The following is a 16,869-nucleotide window of genomic DNA, read 5'->3' as shown; positions in this document are numbered from 1 at the left end:
ATCAGCAATTAGTGTAGCGACCGAAAAGGCGCGCCTATCTTTATTGTTCTTTGCAAGTTGAACAAAATTCGTACATCACCTGAAACACAGCTGAGTTTGTCAGCAGGCTTCGGGACGGGAGTCTTCCGAGTATCTCAGGTATATAAGCCGCAGCCAATCCCCACGAGGTATTGCTCGATTCTTGACTAAGCGAAAGAGACACCTCCACAAAGATCGCAACTGCAGGTGTTCAGCGTCTGTGAGTCGTCCCAACGAGAACAGGAGCTTGGTCGGGAGGTTTCGCTAATTCTTTGAGCAGCACTTGTTCTCTCCAAAATTCCATTGCACTCAGAAATTAATCTACTATGTCGGACATCGATATCTACGACGTTAGCGTTGGCACCTACATGGCAGGCGTCACTTCGCTTGTGAACATCCTCAAGAAAGCAGCGTTACAGCCCGACGCTGACACCTTACCATCCGCCAAATTGATCGACGACATGCAGCCCCTCAGCTTTCAAGTGCAATCCGTTTCCAACACTGTTAGCAAGTCACTGAAATGGGTGATCGGCACGGAGGTGGAGTCGTGGGAAGACAATGAGACGACCATGGAACAGCTGATCGAACGTGTTGAGAAGACGCTCGCAATGCTAAAGAGCATCGATCCAAAAGCACTCGAGGGAAGAGAGTCGGCGGAGATCAAACTCTCGCATGGAACTTTCACAGGGAAGCAATTCATCTTTAGTTTCGGGATGCCGAGCTTTTTCTTCCACCTGCAGACGGCGTATGCTATACTTCGCATGAAGGGCGTCCAAATTGGCAAGGCGGACTACATGGATTCTTTCAAGGGATCTTGGGACCATTCTTAAATGCTGGAGAGAATGTTCAGACTTGAGAAGGGGGCACCGGGAATATAGCCAGGCACGTGCTGAATACCGTAGTGTAGCAGCCCCTAAGCGAAGCCCCTGGATTTAGCGAACCCCACTAAAAGCCACTCTCCAACCCTTTTTTTCTCAGTGCCACGCTTGTTGAATATTGCAGCCCTTGACTTCTACTGCGTTACTCCGCTCGATACTTTTGCTTTCAAGCAATATCTTTTATTCGTTTTGGATTTAGAGCTGTAATAATGCGAAACATAAATGGTATTGTGCGGTCCTCTCCTTAAGCTCCCAGCGCTCCAGTGGATTTCAGCCTCCACTTTCAATTATCTCCCCCCGAACGATGATTACATCTTTATTGTTGTTACTGAACGAATCTAAACGTATCCTTGAATGGTCCAATGGAGTGACAGCCACTGTGCTTTTGTGTGCGATTCACATTTGCAAGAAAAGCTTCAAAATAGCGGGGTAAGTGCGGGGTAACGAGCTCGGTTGTGCTCAACGAAATCTACGTTTAAGAGTGTCCCAAAAGACAGACTGAAATGAAAAGTATTTATAGATTTTATGTCGCATTATACAATTGAGTAGCGTCATTGTGAGCTTTATTTTCAATACTCTCTCTCAATTTCCGCGCCTCGAATTTCAGCCCAAGGCCATCTTCACTCTCATGCACCCGCCCTTTTCAATATACCATTACTAGGTATAGTTATGAAGTTTCCAGAGATCAGTCCCGCAACAAACTAATTATACTTCCACCTGAATCATCACCTTCCCACACGCCTCAAATAGCAAGTCCCGCGACTTCAATCATTGAATTCTAACTCGATCGGCGGAGTTTTCAATAGTGTTTGCAGCTGTATTGCTTCTGAACACCAGTCAAACCTTCTTCCACTTTGAGAGCTTCTGCAAAATGTGATCAACCTTGAGCATTTACTTCAAGATGTGATAAGATCTAAGTGTGAGTCCAAGGTCCAGAGCTTTAATGGTACAACCGTGGGACGTTCGCTGGCTTGGAGAGAGTTCTCTTCCTGAGGGGAAAATAAAACAACTACAGTCTGAGTCCCAGCAGGGATGTCAATTGCTAAAACACTAATTCCTATATTTGGATCATCTGATGCATGCTTTGGAAGCGGCGGATCATGCACAGATCGAACGGGTTGCAGGACATGAAATGAGGCCGTTAGAGGTGACTGTAATATCACAACCATGGATTTTCCATTTAACGTGAGATCTAAGATTACTAAATCAATATCATGGTCTCCCATACGATTGTGAACTTACGAGCTACTCGGTTGTCTGCGCTGAACTGTATGGATGCACGGGTATGCATCCTCCACTGACTTTTCTCTGTTGCGTTCTCAATCTCGTCTTGAATAAGAACCTGCCTGCGTCGATCTAGGATTCGTAAGCCACGCTTGATTGATACACCTCCATATACATTGGTAAGGTCTGTTATCCAGTAAGTACTCGTGCGGCTGTTGTGTGGGTGGCCAAAGGATGCTTGGACGTCGTTGGTACTGGCAAAGGTAATGCCAGGAACGGCATCAACCACCTGATTTGAATTATTGTACAAGATCGTGTTCTGACCTTCCGTACGGCAACGATAATAGAGCCACCGATCACTCTCTTGTGCATCGCTAGAAAAGTAATTTGGAGATAGGTAGTTATTTTGACACAGCTCCACTGCCCAGCGTTCTCCTAGCGCGTCGAGGACGAAGTCTCCCGCATCGATATTGCTATCTGAACAAAATTTAGCAAATGCATCATTATAGGACCAAAGATGGCATACGTGCTTGGTGCCCTACTGCTGTTCCAGCTTTCATTGCGATATATATTCCATTTGTGTTCGTCCATGAAGATCTCATGGAAACCCAGGCAGAACTTGGTGTGGAGAAGCTATGATCTAATGGTGGACTCAAGAACCATTTACCCGTTGTTTTTGGGTTGTACCAAAACATACTCAGTGGATCTGGCGAGTCTGGGCGATCTCGTTGGAAGAGAGTATACTCAGGAACTTGAAAAGCATAAGTGTGCCATATCGTAGCGGGGGGTATGATACAAGCTCACTGTTGAAGTGATCTCCGTAGAAGAGGAGAGAATTTGCTGTAGCTGTGATCTTCTTTGGACCTGAGGCATTATTTAGCATTATCTAGGTGAACTTCTAGCAAAATTAAATCTTACCACAATCACCAAAGTTGAACTTCTCTGTCATTCCAGATGCATAAATATGGTACAGCCCGGTTTTCTCCCACGCGGGATTGATTGTAAGCACCCTTTGAGTGCTTCCCGTAGAAGTTAGAAGGGCGGACGCCATCTGTGCATGTGATTGAGTTCCAAAATACCTGGACTGATTTTAGCTTTGGATCGGAACTGTACAGAAGCAACTCTACCAATAATCTGGCGTCTCAGACCATGAACCATCAGGCAAAATAGCATGAGCGCAGTTTTCCTGTGCGTTGGGAATGGCTAATGAAAGGAGTTCGGCGGCGGTCCCTGTCAAGTCTTCATGATACATTGCAAGTGAACCCAGAATCATGCCTGCATTCGTCACGCCTAGTACCTTGCCAAGTCAGCTTCAAGTTGTCATCAGAAACGGATTGGTCAACCCACAATTCCAGTTTCCATTGACTGAGAAAAACCAAGCTTTTTCCTTGTATGCCTCAATGCCCTTCTGTAGCCCAAGCGTGACTATTGACCACTTAATAGAATCGCGCTGCGTCGAATTCCACGCATCATACAGCCAGTCATATGCAAAAGCAAAAGCAGTGATGAACTCGCCGACATCTAACCAGTGCCTATTAACATCAATTGATTGATCAGATCGTGGAATCTGAAGAGGACCTACTGGGAATTCCAGTTATCTCCGTCTTCTCCGAAGTAATGCGTCGAATTCCCCGATGCAACTACAATCTCCATCCAGGCCCGGTCAACCCACTTGGAATCATGTGACAACTGGTAGGCATACGCCCAATGCTTGATTCGGAGTTGGACGCTTCGGGCCACATCGAGGACACCATTTCCTACAAGTCCTCCATCTATGGTGTAATTTGCTGGTGGTAAGACATAAAACTCAGAGGCTCTCTCAAATATAGTCCGATTCCAGCTGAAAAGATATGGATCAGCAGCGATGGAGCCTGGAAGGAGAGTCCAATCATGGCGTGAAGCAAATAATCTTGGGTGGTCGACTTTAACAATGATATCAGGTTTGTGAAATTCCAGTTGCAGGATGGGTGAATGCGGATGAATGAGAAGAACCATCAAGAAAGAGAACAACAGCGCAGCGAAGACTGGCAGAAGCCGCAAACGGCGACCAAACAACGATCGAAGCATATAAAAAGAGCTGATGGGATGGTTCTCTTCTATTTCACTATTAGCCTCCCAGTTATGTCCAAGTATATATCACTTTTCTTAAGATTCCTCGAGATCTATTGCGAATCTTCAAAGACAGTAAAAGCTCTCTTCAGGTTACATAATCTGACTCCAATCAACGCAACTCTTGCCATCACCAGAGATTGACGCTCTTTTGGAAGAACTGGTCTAAGGATTGTTTCGAGTAGAGGTTACACAAGGTGTCTGACTTCAGCTTACCATGGATCATGGTATTCGTGCTCGTGACCTCATGCATGCCACTCCGATCCTATGATAAGACTCATAAGAGGCATTTTTAAGGATTGGAGAAGGGTCTTACTGACACTGCGATCCTCATGCAACAGATCCTAGCAAGAGGAACACCCAAAAATCAGGGAGTCGATATCAACGACTTTCATAGGTTCGAATACGAAAACGAGGTGGTGGTCGTGAGATTCCTGCAGAACAGTTTCACCAGGTTCTGTGGCACTGTAGATACTGCACTTCGCAAATATTGACTGGGGTGGCAACCTTAACGACGGCTGCGAAAGCGGCTCGTGGAGAGAGTCTCGCTTATTGGTAACTCGCCGACCATGACTGAACAATTAGCGCCACCAAAAAAAGACTGCTGTTGTGCAGACACATCTTAACCCTGGTTACGAACAGATAGCTACGTTAGGGTCTTGGCCCAGAGCCTCGTCGCTATAATCCTGGAGGTGCGTAATCTTTAATGCTCCCTATTGTTCTTTACCAGCTTCGAGGTAAGCCAATGTTGACCTTTGCCTCTAGGGACGAGTGGTAGCCATTCCAAGCAATCCTATAGCTTACCGAGATAGTTCTCTCCAATTCTCTGACTGTGTAGCTGTTAGTCAAGCACTTGGTCACATGATATGCTTTCCTGAGATATTCGCTTTTGCAATTACAACTTTCTCAATGTTTCTCTCCCAGCTTGTCTGCAATTAGATACTGTTTGATGGGTACATTGTCTCGAGCTTCACGCGATTACCCCCTACTGGTACAGCCCTTTGCTTTCGTGTTTCTGTGTTGCATAGTACTCATGTTATTTCGACGAACTTCTTCTATCGTTGCATTTGCCTTTTGTTCATTAGCTCTATACTGGTGGAGCAGGAGGAAATCTTTCCCATTTTTATCGAACTTTAAAACTTATGGCCCTAGCCTTGTTGGGCACTGGGAAAGAAGGATTCCGGTTCCTTTAGTCCCTGCTGCCGTCGTCGTTCTCCCGCTGTCCCACAAAGTTCTCATGTGGGCAGCTGACCGTGGCGATGTCTTCGGCAATGATACAAGCAATCCAGGAAGGACTATAACTTCGATTTTCGATCCAATGTCTGGTATCGTCACTGAACGCAATGTTTCTATCACAAATCATGACATGTTTTGTCCGGGCCTTTCGATGGATGTTAGTGGTCGCCCAACCGTCACTGGTGGAAAGAGTGAACAGCGTGTGAGCATATATGATGAGACTCTAGATGTCTGGATCTCTGGCCCAGATATGAAGATCGGACGCGGCTATCATGCACAGGCAACACTTTCTGATGGCCGTACCTTCACTATTGGAGGATCCTGGAGTGGCCCTATCGGCGGCATGGACGGGGAGGCTTTTGACCCATCAACAGGGACTTGGTCTTGGCTTCACGAGTGTAAAGTAGCTCCTATGCTCACCAACGACCTTCGAGGCGTCTTTTGCTCCGACAATCATCCCTGGCTGTTTAGTTGGAAAAATTCCTCTGTCTTTCAAGCTGGGCCATCAAGCGCAATGAATTGGTATGGAACAAGCGGTAATGGAAGACATGCTGCTGCTGGGTACCGAGCTCGAGATACTGATGCGATGAATGGAAATGCAGTAATGTATGATGCCGTGCACGGCCACATTCTGACTCTGGGAGGCGCGACCAGTTACAGTGGAGCCTACAGCACTCGCTCAGCGCACATAATCACCTTGACAGAGCCGTTTGTGCCACCCAGCGTTCAGGCAATCAATCCAATGCACCATCCCCGAGCATACGCTAACAGCGTAATCTTACCTACCGGAGAGGTATTCATAAATGGGGGAACATCGTTCGCGAAACAATGGACCGACATCAACGCGACAATGATTCCTGAGCTTTGGAGCCCTGAAACTCAAAAGTTCATCCCAATGGCGCGAACACCGATACCTCGCACCTATCATAGCACAGCAATCCTTCTCCCAGATGCTACTGTCCTTGTTGGAGGCGGAGGTCTTTGCTGGGGCTACTGTGAGGATCCTTCGGCCAACCATTTCGACATTCAGATCTTCTCGCCCCCTTACTTGTTCAATGCCAAGGGTTTCTTGTCGTCCCGGCCCTCAATCACTTCAGTCTCGACTAAGACTATCGCTGTCGGATCTTCTTTTCGCGTAACCACGAACATGGAAGTTGGTCATTTTTCGTTTCTACGATACGGCTCCTCAACTCACGCTATAAATACAGATCAAAGACGGATCGTCTTGGCATCAAAACTACTGCAAGAGACTGTCTCGGCGTATATGATAACAACGCCCAAAGATCCGGGTATCCTTATACCAGGTTATTGGATGCTTTTTGCAATTGGCAGTGAAGGGATTCCAAGCGTTGCTGAGACGATTTTGGTCAACTTATAATATGTCCAGGGTAGCATGGAAACGAATAGGATCATGGAAGTCTGTAGTTATTCAAGAAAATTACTTTAGCAACTATATACTATAGTGACTCTCATAGCCACTACTTGTTTCAGATGAAGTCAAATGATACTTTCCCCGAGAGCTTCTTCGTTTATGCTTCTGATACGCATATACTCCCACAGAAAAACACAACGCAAGCAGTAACACGAAAATCCAAGTAGCTTTTAAGCGCAGCAAGTACCCGAACTTGTCGTTGAAAGACATCATTGCAGGGGAAGTTACACCGCGAGGCAGGAGCCAGGTGACCACAGTCGCGTTTGGGACCACACCTTGCCAAAACACCTCCTCCTGACCTGTAAACTGCAGGACAACGTTTTGTTCTTGCCCGTAATTGTTCATGAATACAATTACCCATGATCCATCCGGATTCTGTGCAGCGATAGTATAGAACTGTTCTTTATCGGAGAGGTCCTCCGCCGTTCCTCCATCAGAGGTGGCATAGCTTATGGCTCCGCGGCGGATGAAACGAGAAAACTGGCCAATCATATAATAATCGTTGGTTTTGGTATATAATGTTGGAGAGTGCACGATAATCGAGCCCAAGCATCCGTCACATCCAGCAAGAGGAGTGTGAGGCCCGTAGTAGGAGTCAGTGGCCATCACCCACATGGTAGCTCCAGAAGCCCCATTCTTGATGGAAAGCATGAAGTTCTCAGCAACTTGGAAGTTGAAAGTCCCAGCTTGAGGCTTGTAGTTGGCACATTCGGTCATAAACTGAGGAATATGTGGATACCGCCTCCGAAATTCTGCTAGAACAGAGTAATCTGGAGCGGGAAGAGCATAGCAATGCCAAGCAACTGCTTGTACATATTCTTGGGCCTTTTCAAGTACTTGGTAAGGGTAAAAAGAAGCGTCTGTATTGTGGTCAAACGCCCATATCTCCACATCCCGTTCTTTCATCAAAGATCCAAGGGCATCTACAATCAGATTCGCTTCGTCTTCAGCGCCGAGGTACATACAAGGGTAGCCTCCTTGCGAGTTCAGTGGCTCGTTCATTGGGGAGATCGCATTGACGTTCACTCCTCTTGCTTGAAAAGCGTCAATATATCTGGCTAGGTAATTCGCGAACTCGTCGGCATACGCTGGATCGAAGGAATTGTTGGCTATGTTGTTTGTTCCGTCATCTGACCAGTGAACATCAGCGACTAGCAGGCCATTCTTCTTCATCCATCCGGGAGCACTCCAGGGAGAGCCGCAGAGCGTCACATCCGATTTGTAATCTCCCATTAGGGCGATCATGTCAGCCATGCGAGTTCCGGCAGCGCCGAGAGAGAAGTTGAGAAGGCCAGGATCTGGTTTTCCTTGATTGACTGGTCCGTTGTCATCGTAGGTGTAGTAAGTATCGCTCAGATCAGAAGAGCCTACAGTGTGCCGCATGAAAGCCATATTGTTTCCATTTTGCCCAAAGAGATCCTCCATCACCATGTTGAAAAAGCTTGGCTCCAATGTCTCAAACAGGCTGACAGCGGAATCAGTCCAAGAGTGTCCAAAGCCAAGCATTTCTTGTTGTTGGCGAGCGACGTCGATGGTGACATTCCGGTGGGCTTCATCCTTGCCGGGAAATGAACTCAGGCGGACTGGGGCTGGGCCAGACGAGAGCTGACGGGTCTGATTTCGGGTGCTAGGCACCAATGCATCCGTGATGATCGACTGTGCTGTAACAACTGGGTTTCTGATATCCCCAATACCTCCTTCAGGGCCGCCCCCACCCGAGGTTCCAAGATTGTGCACAGACTGGCAATGACAGGGCATGCAAAGTGTGGCAAATACCAGAACATGTGGATGCATAATTGAGGATTGATCGAGAACCGAAAAGCGATATTCAAGGAGCTAGCTTGTGGCACAGTTAAGCCGTAAGCTGTGTTTGACCATGCATGCCAGGATCGAAATGTGACGAGACAAGAATCCAAATATTGCGCGTCGTAATATGACCAATACCAACTGGCTGGACAGTGAAGATCGAGCAAATGCTGAAGTGATTCTTGAAGTCGACGCACACATGATTTATACTCAGCATTGACGTTGACGTCCTGCAGACTCGCTTGGACGGTCACAACTGCAAGGATTAGAGTTGCTTAGAATGCCACAGCTTTGAAATCGCTATCATTGCCTTGACGAAACGTACCCCCTTTTTTTTTATCTGGATAAGTAGGATTCGCGTGATAGAGCACATATTGAGATAGTTCCGACGTGTGACAGCAACGCATCTCCCTGAAGCTCAGCGTACGATCAAGTGTAATCTTTCACGATGTGGAAGTCAGGTCTATCGATTCTGATACCAGTCATGTTCCTCATGTCGATACTTTCTTTAAGGTGTGCATAATCGTTCTGAATGTATCGGCCTTAACTTACTTTGCAACCAGCATGTTCGAACTCAAAACGATGACTTCTTTCAACGTGCATCACCTGACCGAACACAAACCGTTGCTCGATCCAAGGGACTTCGGTCTTCCAAGGGAAGGTCTCTCTGTTAACGGCATTGCCTTCGGTTGGGTTCCCGACGACAAGATAGGTTCGTCTATGAGCCTGGTGAATGAAAGAGTTGGTGCACCAGGTAGCACCATGGGAATCTATTCTCAAGTGACATCTGCGGACGAGTTTGATGATTACCAATTTACGGAACCAAGCCGATTACGCGACATAATATCTTCAAAAGCTGTTTTGATAGCCACCATTATGCCTCTCATTCCTTTTGAAACTTTTACGCCCGCTCTCTGTGCCCAAATCGCCTCGAGTATGAGAAAGCTCACAGACGAAGGAGTTTTTGTGTGGTTACGTTTTGCTCATGAAATGAATTGGTATTCTCGAGATGGAGATGGACCCGCTCTTCACGGCGGTAACCCCAATCTCAAGAACACCTACACCGGCACTCCTGTTCAATTCATTCAGATGTGGAACATACTCTCCGAGGCGGTCAAAGACAATTTGATGGTCAAGATGTTTTGGTCTCCGAACAGCGGCCAAGATAAAGATCAGTGGTTCCCTGGGCCTGCCGTTGTTGATATTATAGGCATGGACTTTTACCCGAAAGACCGCAGCAGGACGCCTGAGAAGGTTTACAAGCCTATCCATGACAACTATGCGCTGAAGTATAATCTTCCCTTCGTCATAGGCGAGACTGGAGTTAAAGGGTCTTCGAGCTCGGAATTCAAGATGTGGTGGTTGAGTGGGGTGGTTGATAGCAGGCTTAAGTCTGCTCTTCCAAATTACATGTCATGTTCTTGGTTCGAATTCGACAAAACAGACGACCCCGAAGGCTATGACTACACAATTGTGTTGAAAGACGGCGCGCTGTTAAATAGAACGAAGAGTATCTTAATTCCTCGGTAAACGATTCATGTTGCTGGAACTATCTTACTTGTGATGCTCTCCTCCTGTAGAATCTCGGAAGGAGGCCGCTCCTCATTGTATAGCTGTACTCTAAGCTCGTATGTTCTAGTAAGACTATGGCTGAGTTATCGTTGAGAATGGTAACAAATCCTGCCCGTCCACCTCCCGAGTAATCGCCCTACGAAACCGAGAAACCTGATGTACCATACCCAAGACAGACGCTACTTAGCAAGTGCTTGAAGGGTGGAAGGGGATTCGCGAAGAGAGAGAGGTGAGGCTCAAAGGATCAGCAGCCAGAGCCGCTTCCTTTGTAATCTTCTCCTTGTCCACTCTCCCCCTGCCAGCTTGGAGCCTCCCCTTTACCTCACTTGGCAGGTTTCTCTATGCCGATTATTCCCACCTTTTGATGGTCTTTTGAGACGTAAGCCTAAGTTAAGTACAACGTGATTGTGATTTCAAGTCTGCCTGAGAAATTTATGCACATTCTGGTAACAAGTCTAACTGCCTGAGATGCCTCTATTCCTCACTTGCCGTTTCTAACCTCCATGTTTATTTCTGGAGTTGATTATTTTCGTACAACATAGAACGATTTTGCAGGCTTTACCAAGCTATATAAAATTGTTATCATGTCGAGAAGATTTGCGACAACTCCAAACACAGGACATAGCAAAACATGAAGTATCATCGGGACAACCCCAACGCCTGCGTCGATATCCTGACTCAAGTTAGTTTCCGATCTCCATTACTGTTTGGCAGGCGCTCCCAATATTGAAAAAGTGAAGAGACCCACTTGTATGATGGAAGAGTAGACTAAAGTTAACCTCTCTCCAGCAGCGCAAACCGTCACATAGACATACGCCCATAGTGGAAATTGGATGCCCCACCATGGAAGGAAAAATCTTTGCAAACACGATAATTTAGTCTGGGCCACTCATGGGGACGTCGCGTGGCTTCGCTCACATTACTGTTGCTCCAACACTTGAGAGGCACCACTGGAGACAGGCCAATCTACCCCAGATACCAGGAAGTTGTAGCATGCCTGAAAACCAACGACGACGTTGTTTGCAGAGGTCTAGCACCGTCATAGGAGATTGCTCTCGAGCAATACTACGGATCCAACCTAGCTTGTAACCTTTATTCCAAGCCTGTGCGTCGAAGTCAAAATCTGGAGAGGAGAAAGACAAAGGGTTTTCTACCTGTATTCCGAACCAAAAGTCCTCAACAAGAGATTCAGTATCCCAGCCGATTTGATTTTCCAATTTCCCGTTGATGAAAAGGAAAGAACCATGAATTCCGAAGACAGGCACGTGAAAATAATTGTGCGCAAAATAAAACTTGCCAAGATCATCCCGGGCTCTCACAATATCTGCAAAGGTTATCAACGTTTGCCGCCAGAAGCCAAAAGCATTGTAAAAGATAACGCCCTGGAACAACATGTCAATGTTTCGCGTCGATTAGAGTATTGTGGAGCAAGACTTTAGTGACTCACCTGACCAAGGTCGTATTGATCCTGCTGTTCAGCAAAATCTATACAGTTCTTGACTGTATGTTCGTCCACAATTGTTTCTTCATCGAGATGAAGAACCCAATCAGTCTCTTGTAAGTTCATGTGACTTGCAAACCATGCCAAAGCCCTAGCTTTGTATTTGGCTTTGGAAGGATGGAAAGAATTGGGAGTGGCGACCACCTGGAAGCCAAGTTCTTTGAAACAAGCTTCATAAGCTTCATCTGTGGCTATGGTGATATTCACTCGTGAGTCAAACTGCATTAAATGTTGCATCTGACGCCAAGACCGAGCAACTGCCTGGGTGCAATTTAGTCTGAGTGTCTCCGCGTGAACCTGATCATGGAAAGATACTTACTTCAACGTTGGTTCCTCGAGTTACAATACAAATGTGCAACCTTCTTACTTCTCGAACTCGTAGTTCGGGATCTGTCATAGACGACTTTGAAGACAACGGCATGCCGAAAAAGAAGATGTTTGACAGTGTAGGTAAGTACACTAGCCCGAGATGTCAGGATGCACCCTGAGTTCAGAAGGAACAAACCTACCAATGAGCAAAATGCAACTAACTGTCCACTTGGTGCCTGTGATGATCATTTGATCATATCCCATCATAGATTGAAACCATAAATGACCTTCTAATGTCAGCTGAGTTTGTCACAGGCAATTGAATGTAGGAGACAAGTTACCATAGGAAAACAATATCAATCCCAAGAGACAAATTTGAGTTCTGTAAGTAAGCCATGCCAAAGTCTGGCTTGTTCTTTCTTTCATTCCCTTCGCAGCCTCACTGTTGAATGCACCACGCTCATCTCGTCGAAATCCTAATTTCCAGGAATAGAATTCGACAATTTTCGAGACTTGATGCACGAAGAACGAGAGACTAGAATTTCGTATATACATCTCTTGAGATACTTGGTGGATGAGGGAAATAATTCCAAGTAACGAGTTAGATGAGACCGTCGGATGAACTGGGCACGAGGCATACGCTGCTTACATCTGATTCGGGTGGCAACGCGGAATCGAAATCAAGGATATAGTGAGGGCACATTCCATTGTTTCGGGAGAACCTAGGAGTAAGGTTATCTACGTTACGCTGCTCAATCCATGTTCAAGGCAAAACCATGGCACGAGGGATTAGATGATCTCAACAGTTCTCAATTGACGGACGAAATGCTCCTACACCAATTATGCCGTTTCACATCGCTACGCATCTTCCGGTCTCACCCATCAAGCCTTTTTCTACCTGCTCGGCCTATAATACCCCGTGCAGCTAAAGTCACAATGTGATATCCTGTTGGTGTAAGCAGGAACGCAAGCAGGAGGAGGTCCGAGAAATACGCAACACCCAATCAGTTTGTGTCACATTATCCTGACCTTTCTCAGTACCGAAAAGGCTTCTCTTCCTTGTGCATATCAATCAGTCTCGTATACGAAATCCAGTGAAGTGGAGGAGGAATGGCTGCGCCGCTGCAGCTGAAATATTCCGATACCCCGGTTTGTCACATCCGGCATGGATGGCAGAGAGTGGCATTGAAGTCAGGATCTGAGCACAATAATGACAAGGGGCAGTGAAGTCACAGAACTTGGCAGTCCTTCTTTCGGAGCTCTTGCCTACTTTTGTAGATACAATCTGATGGGAGGTTTTGATCCTCGCAATGATTTCATCTGAGAAGTAGGATATGATACCGCGTCCATCTTTGAGGCAGGATTCCCAGTGGCTGACTTAAGTCTTGAGGTCCTTGGCTCTCCTCGCAGCAACTCCCAAATGGATCTGTGAAGCAAGCGCACTGAATTTTGATTATTCACAAGCGGTTGCCAAGATTTGTGAGGATATTTGGATATTCCAGTCTTGGCTTTCTACATCGCCGAGACCGGAAACTGAATGTGCTATCAAAAGCTCTCATGCAGTTCTGATAGCTCCCATCGAGTAGGGCCCAACTAAGCTTATCTGAAGTGTCCATTTAAGGACAGCACGATACTTCACATGTAATGCAAGCACAAGTACGGCACATGCAGCCTCGGATAAGCCGAGAAACTTCATGCAAGTGACTTAACTGAAAGCTGACCGGAGATCTGCAGTTCTGTATTTCGAATCACTTTTTCAAAGGAGCATGCTTACGTGAAGATTTGAGTTTTGAGTCCGGTATTACTGTGCCATTTTCATGTATTGCGGAGTGGCAAGTGTCATATCGATGATTTCATGATATATCAAGCTGGCACACAATGTAGCAGTTCCATTGTCAAGACTATGTTCTCCAAAATGAGGGACCAAAGCCCCCAAAAAGAAAAGGTCGTGAACGATAAAGTTCCGGTTGTAATCCAGAGAAGTGTATCAGCGCGAAAGGAATACGTTTCCCCTACCAAACACAATGCAGACGAAGCTCAATCAACTTTCCCGAATTTTACATCTCTGGAAGGAAAACCCGCCATCATCGAAAGAGTCACGGGAAACAAGAACAAAGATGTCATGTTCATGAAACCATGGATACAACTAGCCTTCCGATTGTTGCCCGTCACAGTTATTGCAGCCTTGCTGATTAACTTCTGGGCGATGAGTGTTCAGTTCCAGATCCAGAAAACGGAAGCACCCGGCAGATCACGTGTATTCTTGTCGATCATGTGGATTGTTGAAATGGGATTTGCAGGTATGTTCAGAGTGATGGGCTGCCATCTCAATTGCGCATACTAATTATGATCCAAGTGCTTCCCGTCATGCAACAGATTAACACTATTTTTGGTCAATGGCGACCTAGACTACGGCTCGTCGGTGAGAATGTTCCCACTGTCGACGTGATCATCACATGTTGCAATGAAGACATCGACATCGTTTTGGATACAGTCAGAGCAGCGCTTCGACTGGATTATCCTCAGAATCGATACCGAGTCATTGTTGCAGACGACGGATCATCTGCAGAACTGTCGGCCGTAATCTTTGGAATGGCAGAGCGCTTTCAAAATTTGTATTACACTGCGCGCGTGAAACGAGGGCCAGATGGCTATAAAGCAGGAAACTTAAATCATACATTGAAGTTTTTGAGTAAACTTCCTCAAGGTTCAGCAGAACTTGTTGCTGGCCTTGATGCAGACATGATTCCAGAGACAAGATGGCTCAGAGCAATGACACCTCATCTTGTGGAGAATCCAAGGCTAGCAGTTGTCTGCCCACCTCAGGTAAACAGAAAACTCTCATTTCGTAAACCACAAGAGAACTAACTCTCATCAAGCACTATTACAATGTGCCGCTCAACGATCCATTATGGCAAGCACAAAAACATTCTTACAGATGCAAAGCATTCACGAGAGATATGGCGGACTCCGCGTGGTGTACAGGGTCAGGGTGGGTAATTAGGCGTGAGGCTTTGATTGAGATTGGCGGTTTTCCTCTTGCTTCTCTGACCGAAGACCTGCTTACTTCGACTTTACTCCTCGCAGCAGGGTGGAAGTCGGGCTATGTAGCCGAGGCTCTGCAGTATGGCCAGGTCCCGGAGAGCTACCATGCACATGTGAAGCAATTCACACGATGGGTGAGTATATACCTAGTCAGAAGTGTTCAGACATATTGCTGACTTTACTCCTGATAGACAGTTGGGCTTGCTCAAATTGGTGCCTACATGCGGTTCACCATACCCAGATACCGAATCGGAAAACTAACATTGAAGCAAAGACTTGCGTGCATGGAGGATCAGATTATACCGTTTTTCTCGATCATCAATACGATGAACATGATGCTGATGCCCATTTTCCTGTTCACTGACCTCCAATTCGTATACTACCGAGATTTGGAGCAGATGAAAGTATTGCTGCGATTGAAATGTTTAGGCATAATTTTCACTTGGATAAATCTTTTCCATACGTCGCTCTTCTCTGGGTTTCAAGCCTGTGTTAGGGAAGGTTCGAATGAGCTGTGGATGGCACCATGTAAGCTCCAAACCCTCTTTTAATCGGTTGAGGAGAAGCTGAGAGTTCAAAGATTATGCATTAGCAATAACCAGATCAATCTTTCTACCTGCCTGGCTGGGTGGTAAAGTGACTGGCTTCACCCCCACTGGCACAATATCGAACAGTCTCAATGAGCGTCAGCGGAGTCTTCGCTCACCAATGATCTACCGGCTGAAGAACATCATGATTAACTGCGGGGCAATCTTTCACCTTGGGCTCTTGGTTCTCTGCAGTTTTGCCATCACGAACAGAGTTCGAAACTCGTTGCAATATTACAGTGGTGACTGGCAAAGTTTGTGGATCAGCCTTCTCACTACAGTAGCTTGGCCTCCTATGCAATGGTTTCAGCAGATCAGCGCTTGTCTGACACCACTACAATATGCTATTTTCCCTCCCGACGTCCCTGACCGGGAATCTCTGCTAGATCGCGACGGCATCACAGGGGTTGCGTACCCGACTTCGAAAGCCAAGCAGGAACAATCGCCGGTCTGGGAAGCGAGATATGTCCAGCTTCATTGCTTATCTTTGCCATATGTTGTTTGTGTTCTCATCAGTACTTGGTGGATTTGATTCGAGGCTTCGCTCGAGCTCAATAGGACAGGAAGAAGCCTGCATGAAAAGTTGATAGAACACTGGTGGAACGTCAATAGATACATGCAGCATTTTACACATTGCATCACGCCTCGCTCGTTATTTCAAGATTGTCAATATGCCCAGCAGTCTCAAGATCTGCTGGCTCAGAGAAATCTCTGGATTCCTGGGGCATGGGGCAACTTTCCGTTGTGCGTGGAGAGTGGAACTCGACTCAGCAAATCATGAGCTCGCAGCAGGAAGTTTACATTGCGGGTGTGAAATCACAAGTCATACAAAAAGACATCGAGGTATGGATGAGCTCAATAGACGAACAAACATGCTCACTCGAACTTTGGATGTTGAAAAGCCAAGCTGATGAACAAGTGGTGGCAGTGGCATGTAAGCACAAACTTTAAATTGACAAATGGATGATAAAGAAGACCACAATCATGATATGGTGATACTGTACTGGAGTATGCATCCCGACATGAACTGCTCCTACCCGCTCGTTTCCCCTCGTTCCGGCACTCTGTGCGGCGAGATATAAGAGGGGCATTGTCAAGGAAGGACTTGCCTCTTTCGATGTTTCGCCCCTCAGAAGAAAAGCCGAGCAGAGC

The 16,869-nt window shown here is 46.4% G+C and overlaps 7 protein-coding genes across 7 annotated transcripts; 4 read left to right on the top strand and 3 right to left on the bottom strand.

The window, feature by feature from the left end:
• Nucleotides 1-147: 147 nt before the first annotated feature.
• LY89DRAFT_168 (uncharacterized protein) lies at nucleotides 148-1,080 on the top strand. Its single transcript, XM_018205550.1, has one exon. The coding sequence runs from the start codon at nucleotides 345-347 to the stop codon at nucleotides 846-848; it is 504 nt and encodes a 167-aa protein (XP_018078036.1). The 5' UTR covers nucleotides 148-344; the 3' UTR covers nucleotides 849-1,080.
• Nucleotides 1,081-1,792: 712 nt separating this feature from the next.
• Nucleotides 1,793-4,115, bottom strand: LY89DRAFT_571749 (uncharacterized protein; the record flags this gene model as incomplete). Its single annotated transcript, XM_018208608.1, has 8 exons — nucleotides 1,793-2,088; nucleotides 2,139-2,597; nucleotides 2,647-2,871; nucleotides 2,925-2,984; nucleotides 3,039-3,199; nucleotides 3,248-3,410; nucleotides 3,468-3,652; nucleotides 3,703-4,115. The coding sequence occupies 8 exons, from the start codon at nucleotides 4,113-4,115 to the stop codon at nucleotides 1,793-1,795; spliced, it is 1,962 nt and encodes a 653-aa protein (XP_018078035.1).
• Nucleotides 4,116-4,561: 446 nt separating this feature from the next.
• On the top strand, nucleotides 4,562-6,862 carry LY89DRAFT_703105 (putative galactose oxidase precursor; the record flags this gene model as incomplete). The annotated part of the gene is made up of 2 exons (XM_018217295.1): nucleotides 4,562-4,626; nucleotides 5,382-6,862. 2 exons carry the CDS (start codon nucleotides 4,562-4,564, stop codon nucleotides 6,841-6,843), a joined length of 1,527 nt encoding a protein of 508 aa, XP_018078034.1. The 3' UTR covers nucleotides 6,844-6,862.
• A 269-nt stretch (nucleotides 6,863-7,131) lies between these two features.
• LY89DRAFT_565569 (glycoside hydrolase) lies at nucleotides 7,132-8,511 on the bottom strand (the record flags this gene model as incomplete). Its single annotated transcript, XM_018208534.1, has 1 exon — nucleotides 7,132-8,511. A coding segment is annotated over one exon (1,380 nt), but the record flags the coding sequence as incomplete, so codon positions are not given.
• Nucleotides 8,512-9,151: 640 nt separating this feature from the next.
• On the top strand, nucleotides 9,152-10,233 carry LY89DRAFT_712710 (glycoside hydrolase; the record flags this gene model as incomplete). The annotated part of the gene is made up of 2 exons (XM_018217999.1): nucleotides 9,152-9,216; nucleotides 9,267-10,233. 2 exons carry the CDS (start codon nucleotides 9,152-9,154, stop codon nucleotides 10,231-10,233), a joined length of 1,032 nt encoding a protein of 343 aa, XP_018078032.1.
• Nucleotides 10,234-11,189: 956 nt separating this feature from the next.
• LY89DRAFT_744129 (uncharacterized protein) lies at nucleotides 11,190-11,842 on the bottom strand (the record flags this gene model as incomplete). The annotated part of the gene is made up of 3 exons (XM_018221024.1): nucleotides 11,190-11,378; nucleotides 11,430-11,657; nucleotides 11,723-11,842. The coding sequence occupies 3 exons, from the start codon at nucleotides 11,840-11,842 to the stop codon at nucleotides 11,190-11,192; spliced, it is 537 nt and encodes a 178-aa protein (XP_018078031.1).
• Nucleotides 11,843-14,452: 2,610 nt separating this feature from the next.
• LY89DRAFT_744124 (nucleotide-diphospho-sugar transferase) lies at nucleotides 14,453-16,679 on the top strand (the record flags this gene model as incomplete). The annotated part of the gene is made up of 4 exons (XM_018221023.1): nucleotides 14,453-14,911; nucleotides 14,965-15,264; nucleotides 15,322-15,658; nucleotides 15,711-16,679. 4 exons carry the CDS (start codon nucleotides 14,453-14,455, stop codon nucleotides 16,247-16,249), a joined length of 1,635 nt encoding a protein of 544 aa, XP_018078030.1. The 3' UTR covers nucleotides 16,250-16,679.
• Between the last annotated feature and the right edge of the window lie 190 nt (nucleotides 16,680-16,869).

This window comes from Mollisia scopiformis, assembly GCF_001500285.1.
Source record: "Mollisia scopiformis unplaced genomic scaffold LY89scaffold_1, whole genome shotgun sequence".
NCBI classification, from domain to species: Eukaryota; Fungi; Ascomycota; class Leotiomycetes; order Helotiales; family Mollisiaceae; genus Mollisia; species Mollisia scopiformis.
This window is presented reverse-complemented; position numbering and strand designations above follow the sequence as displayed.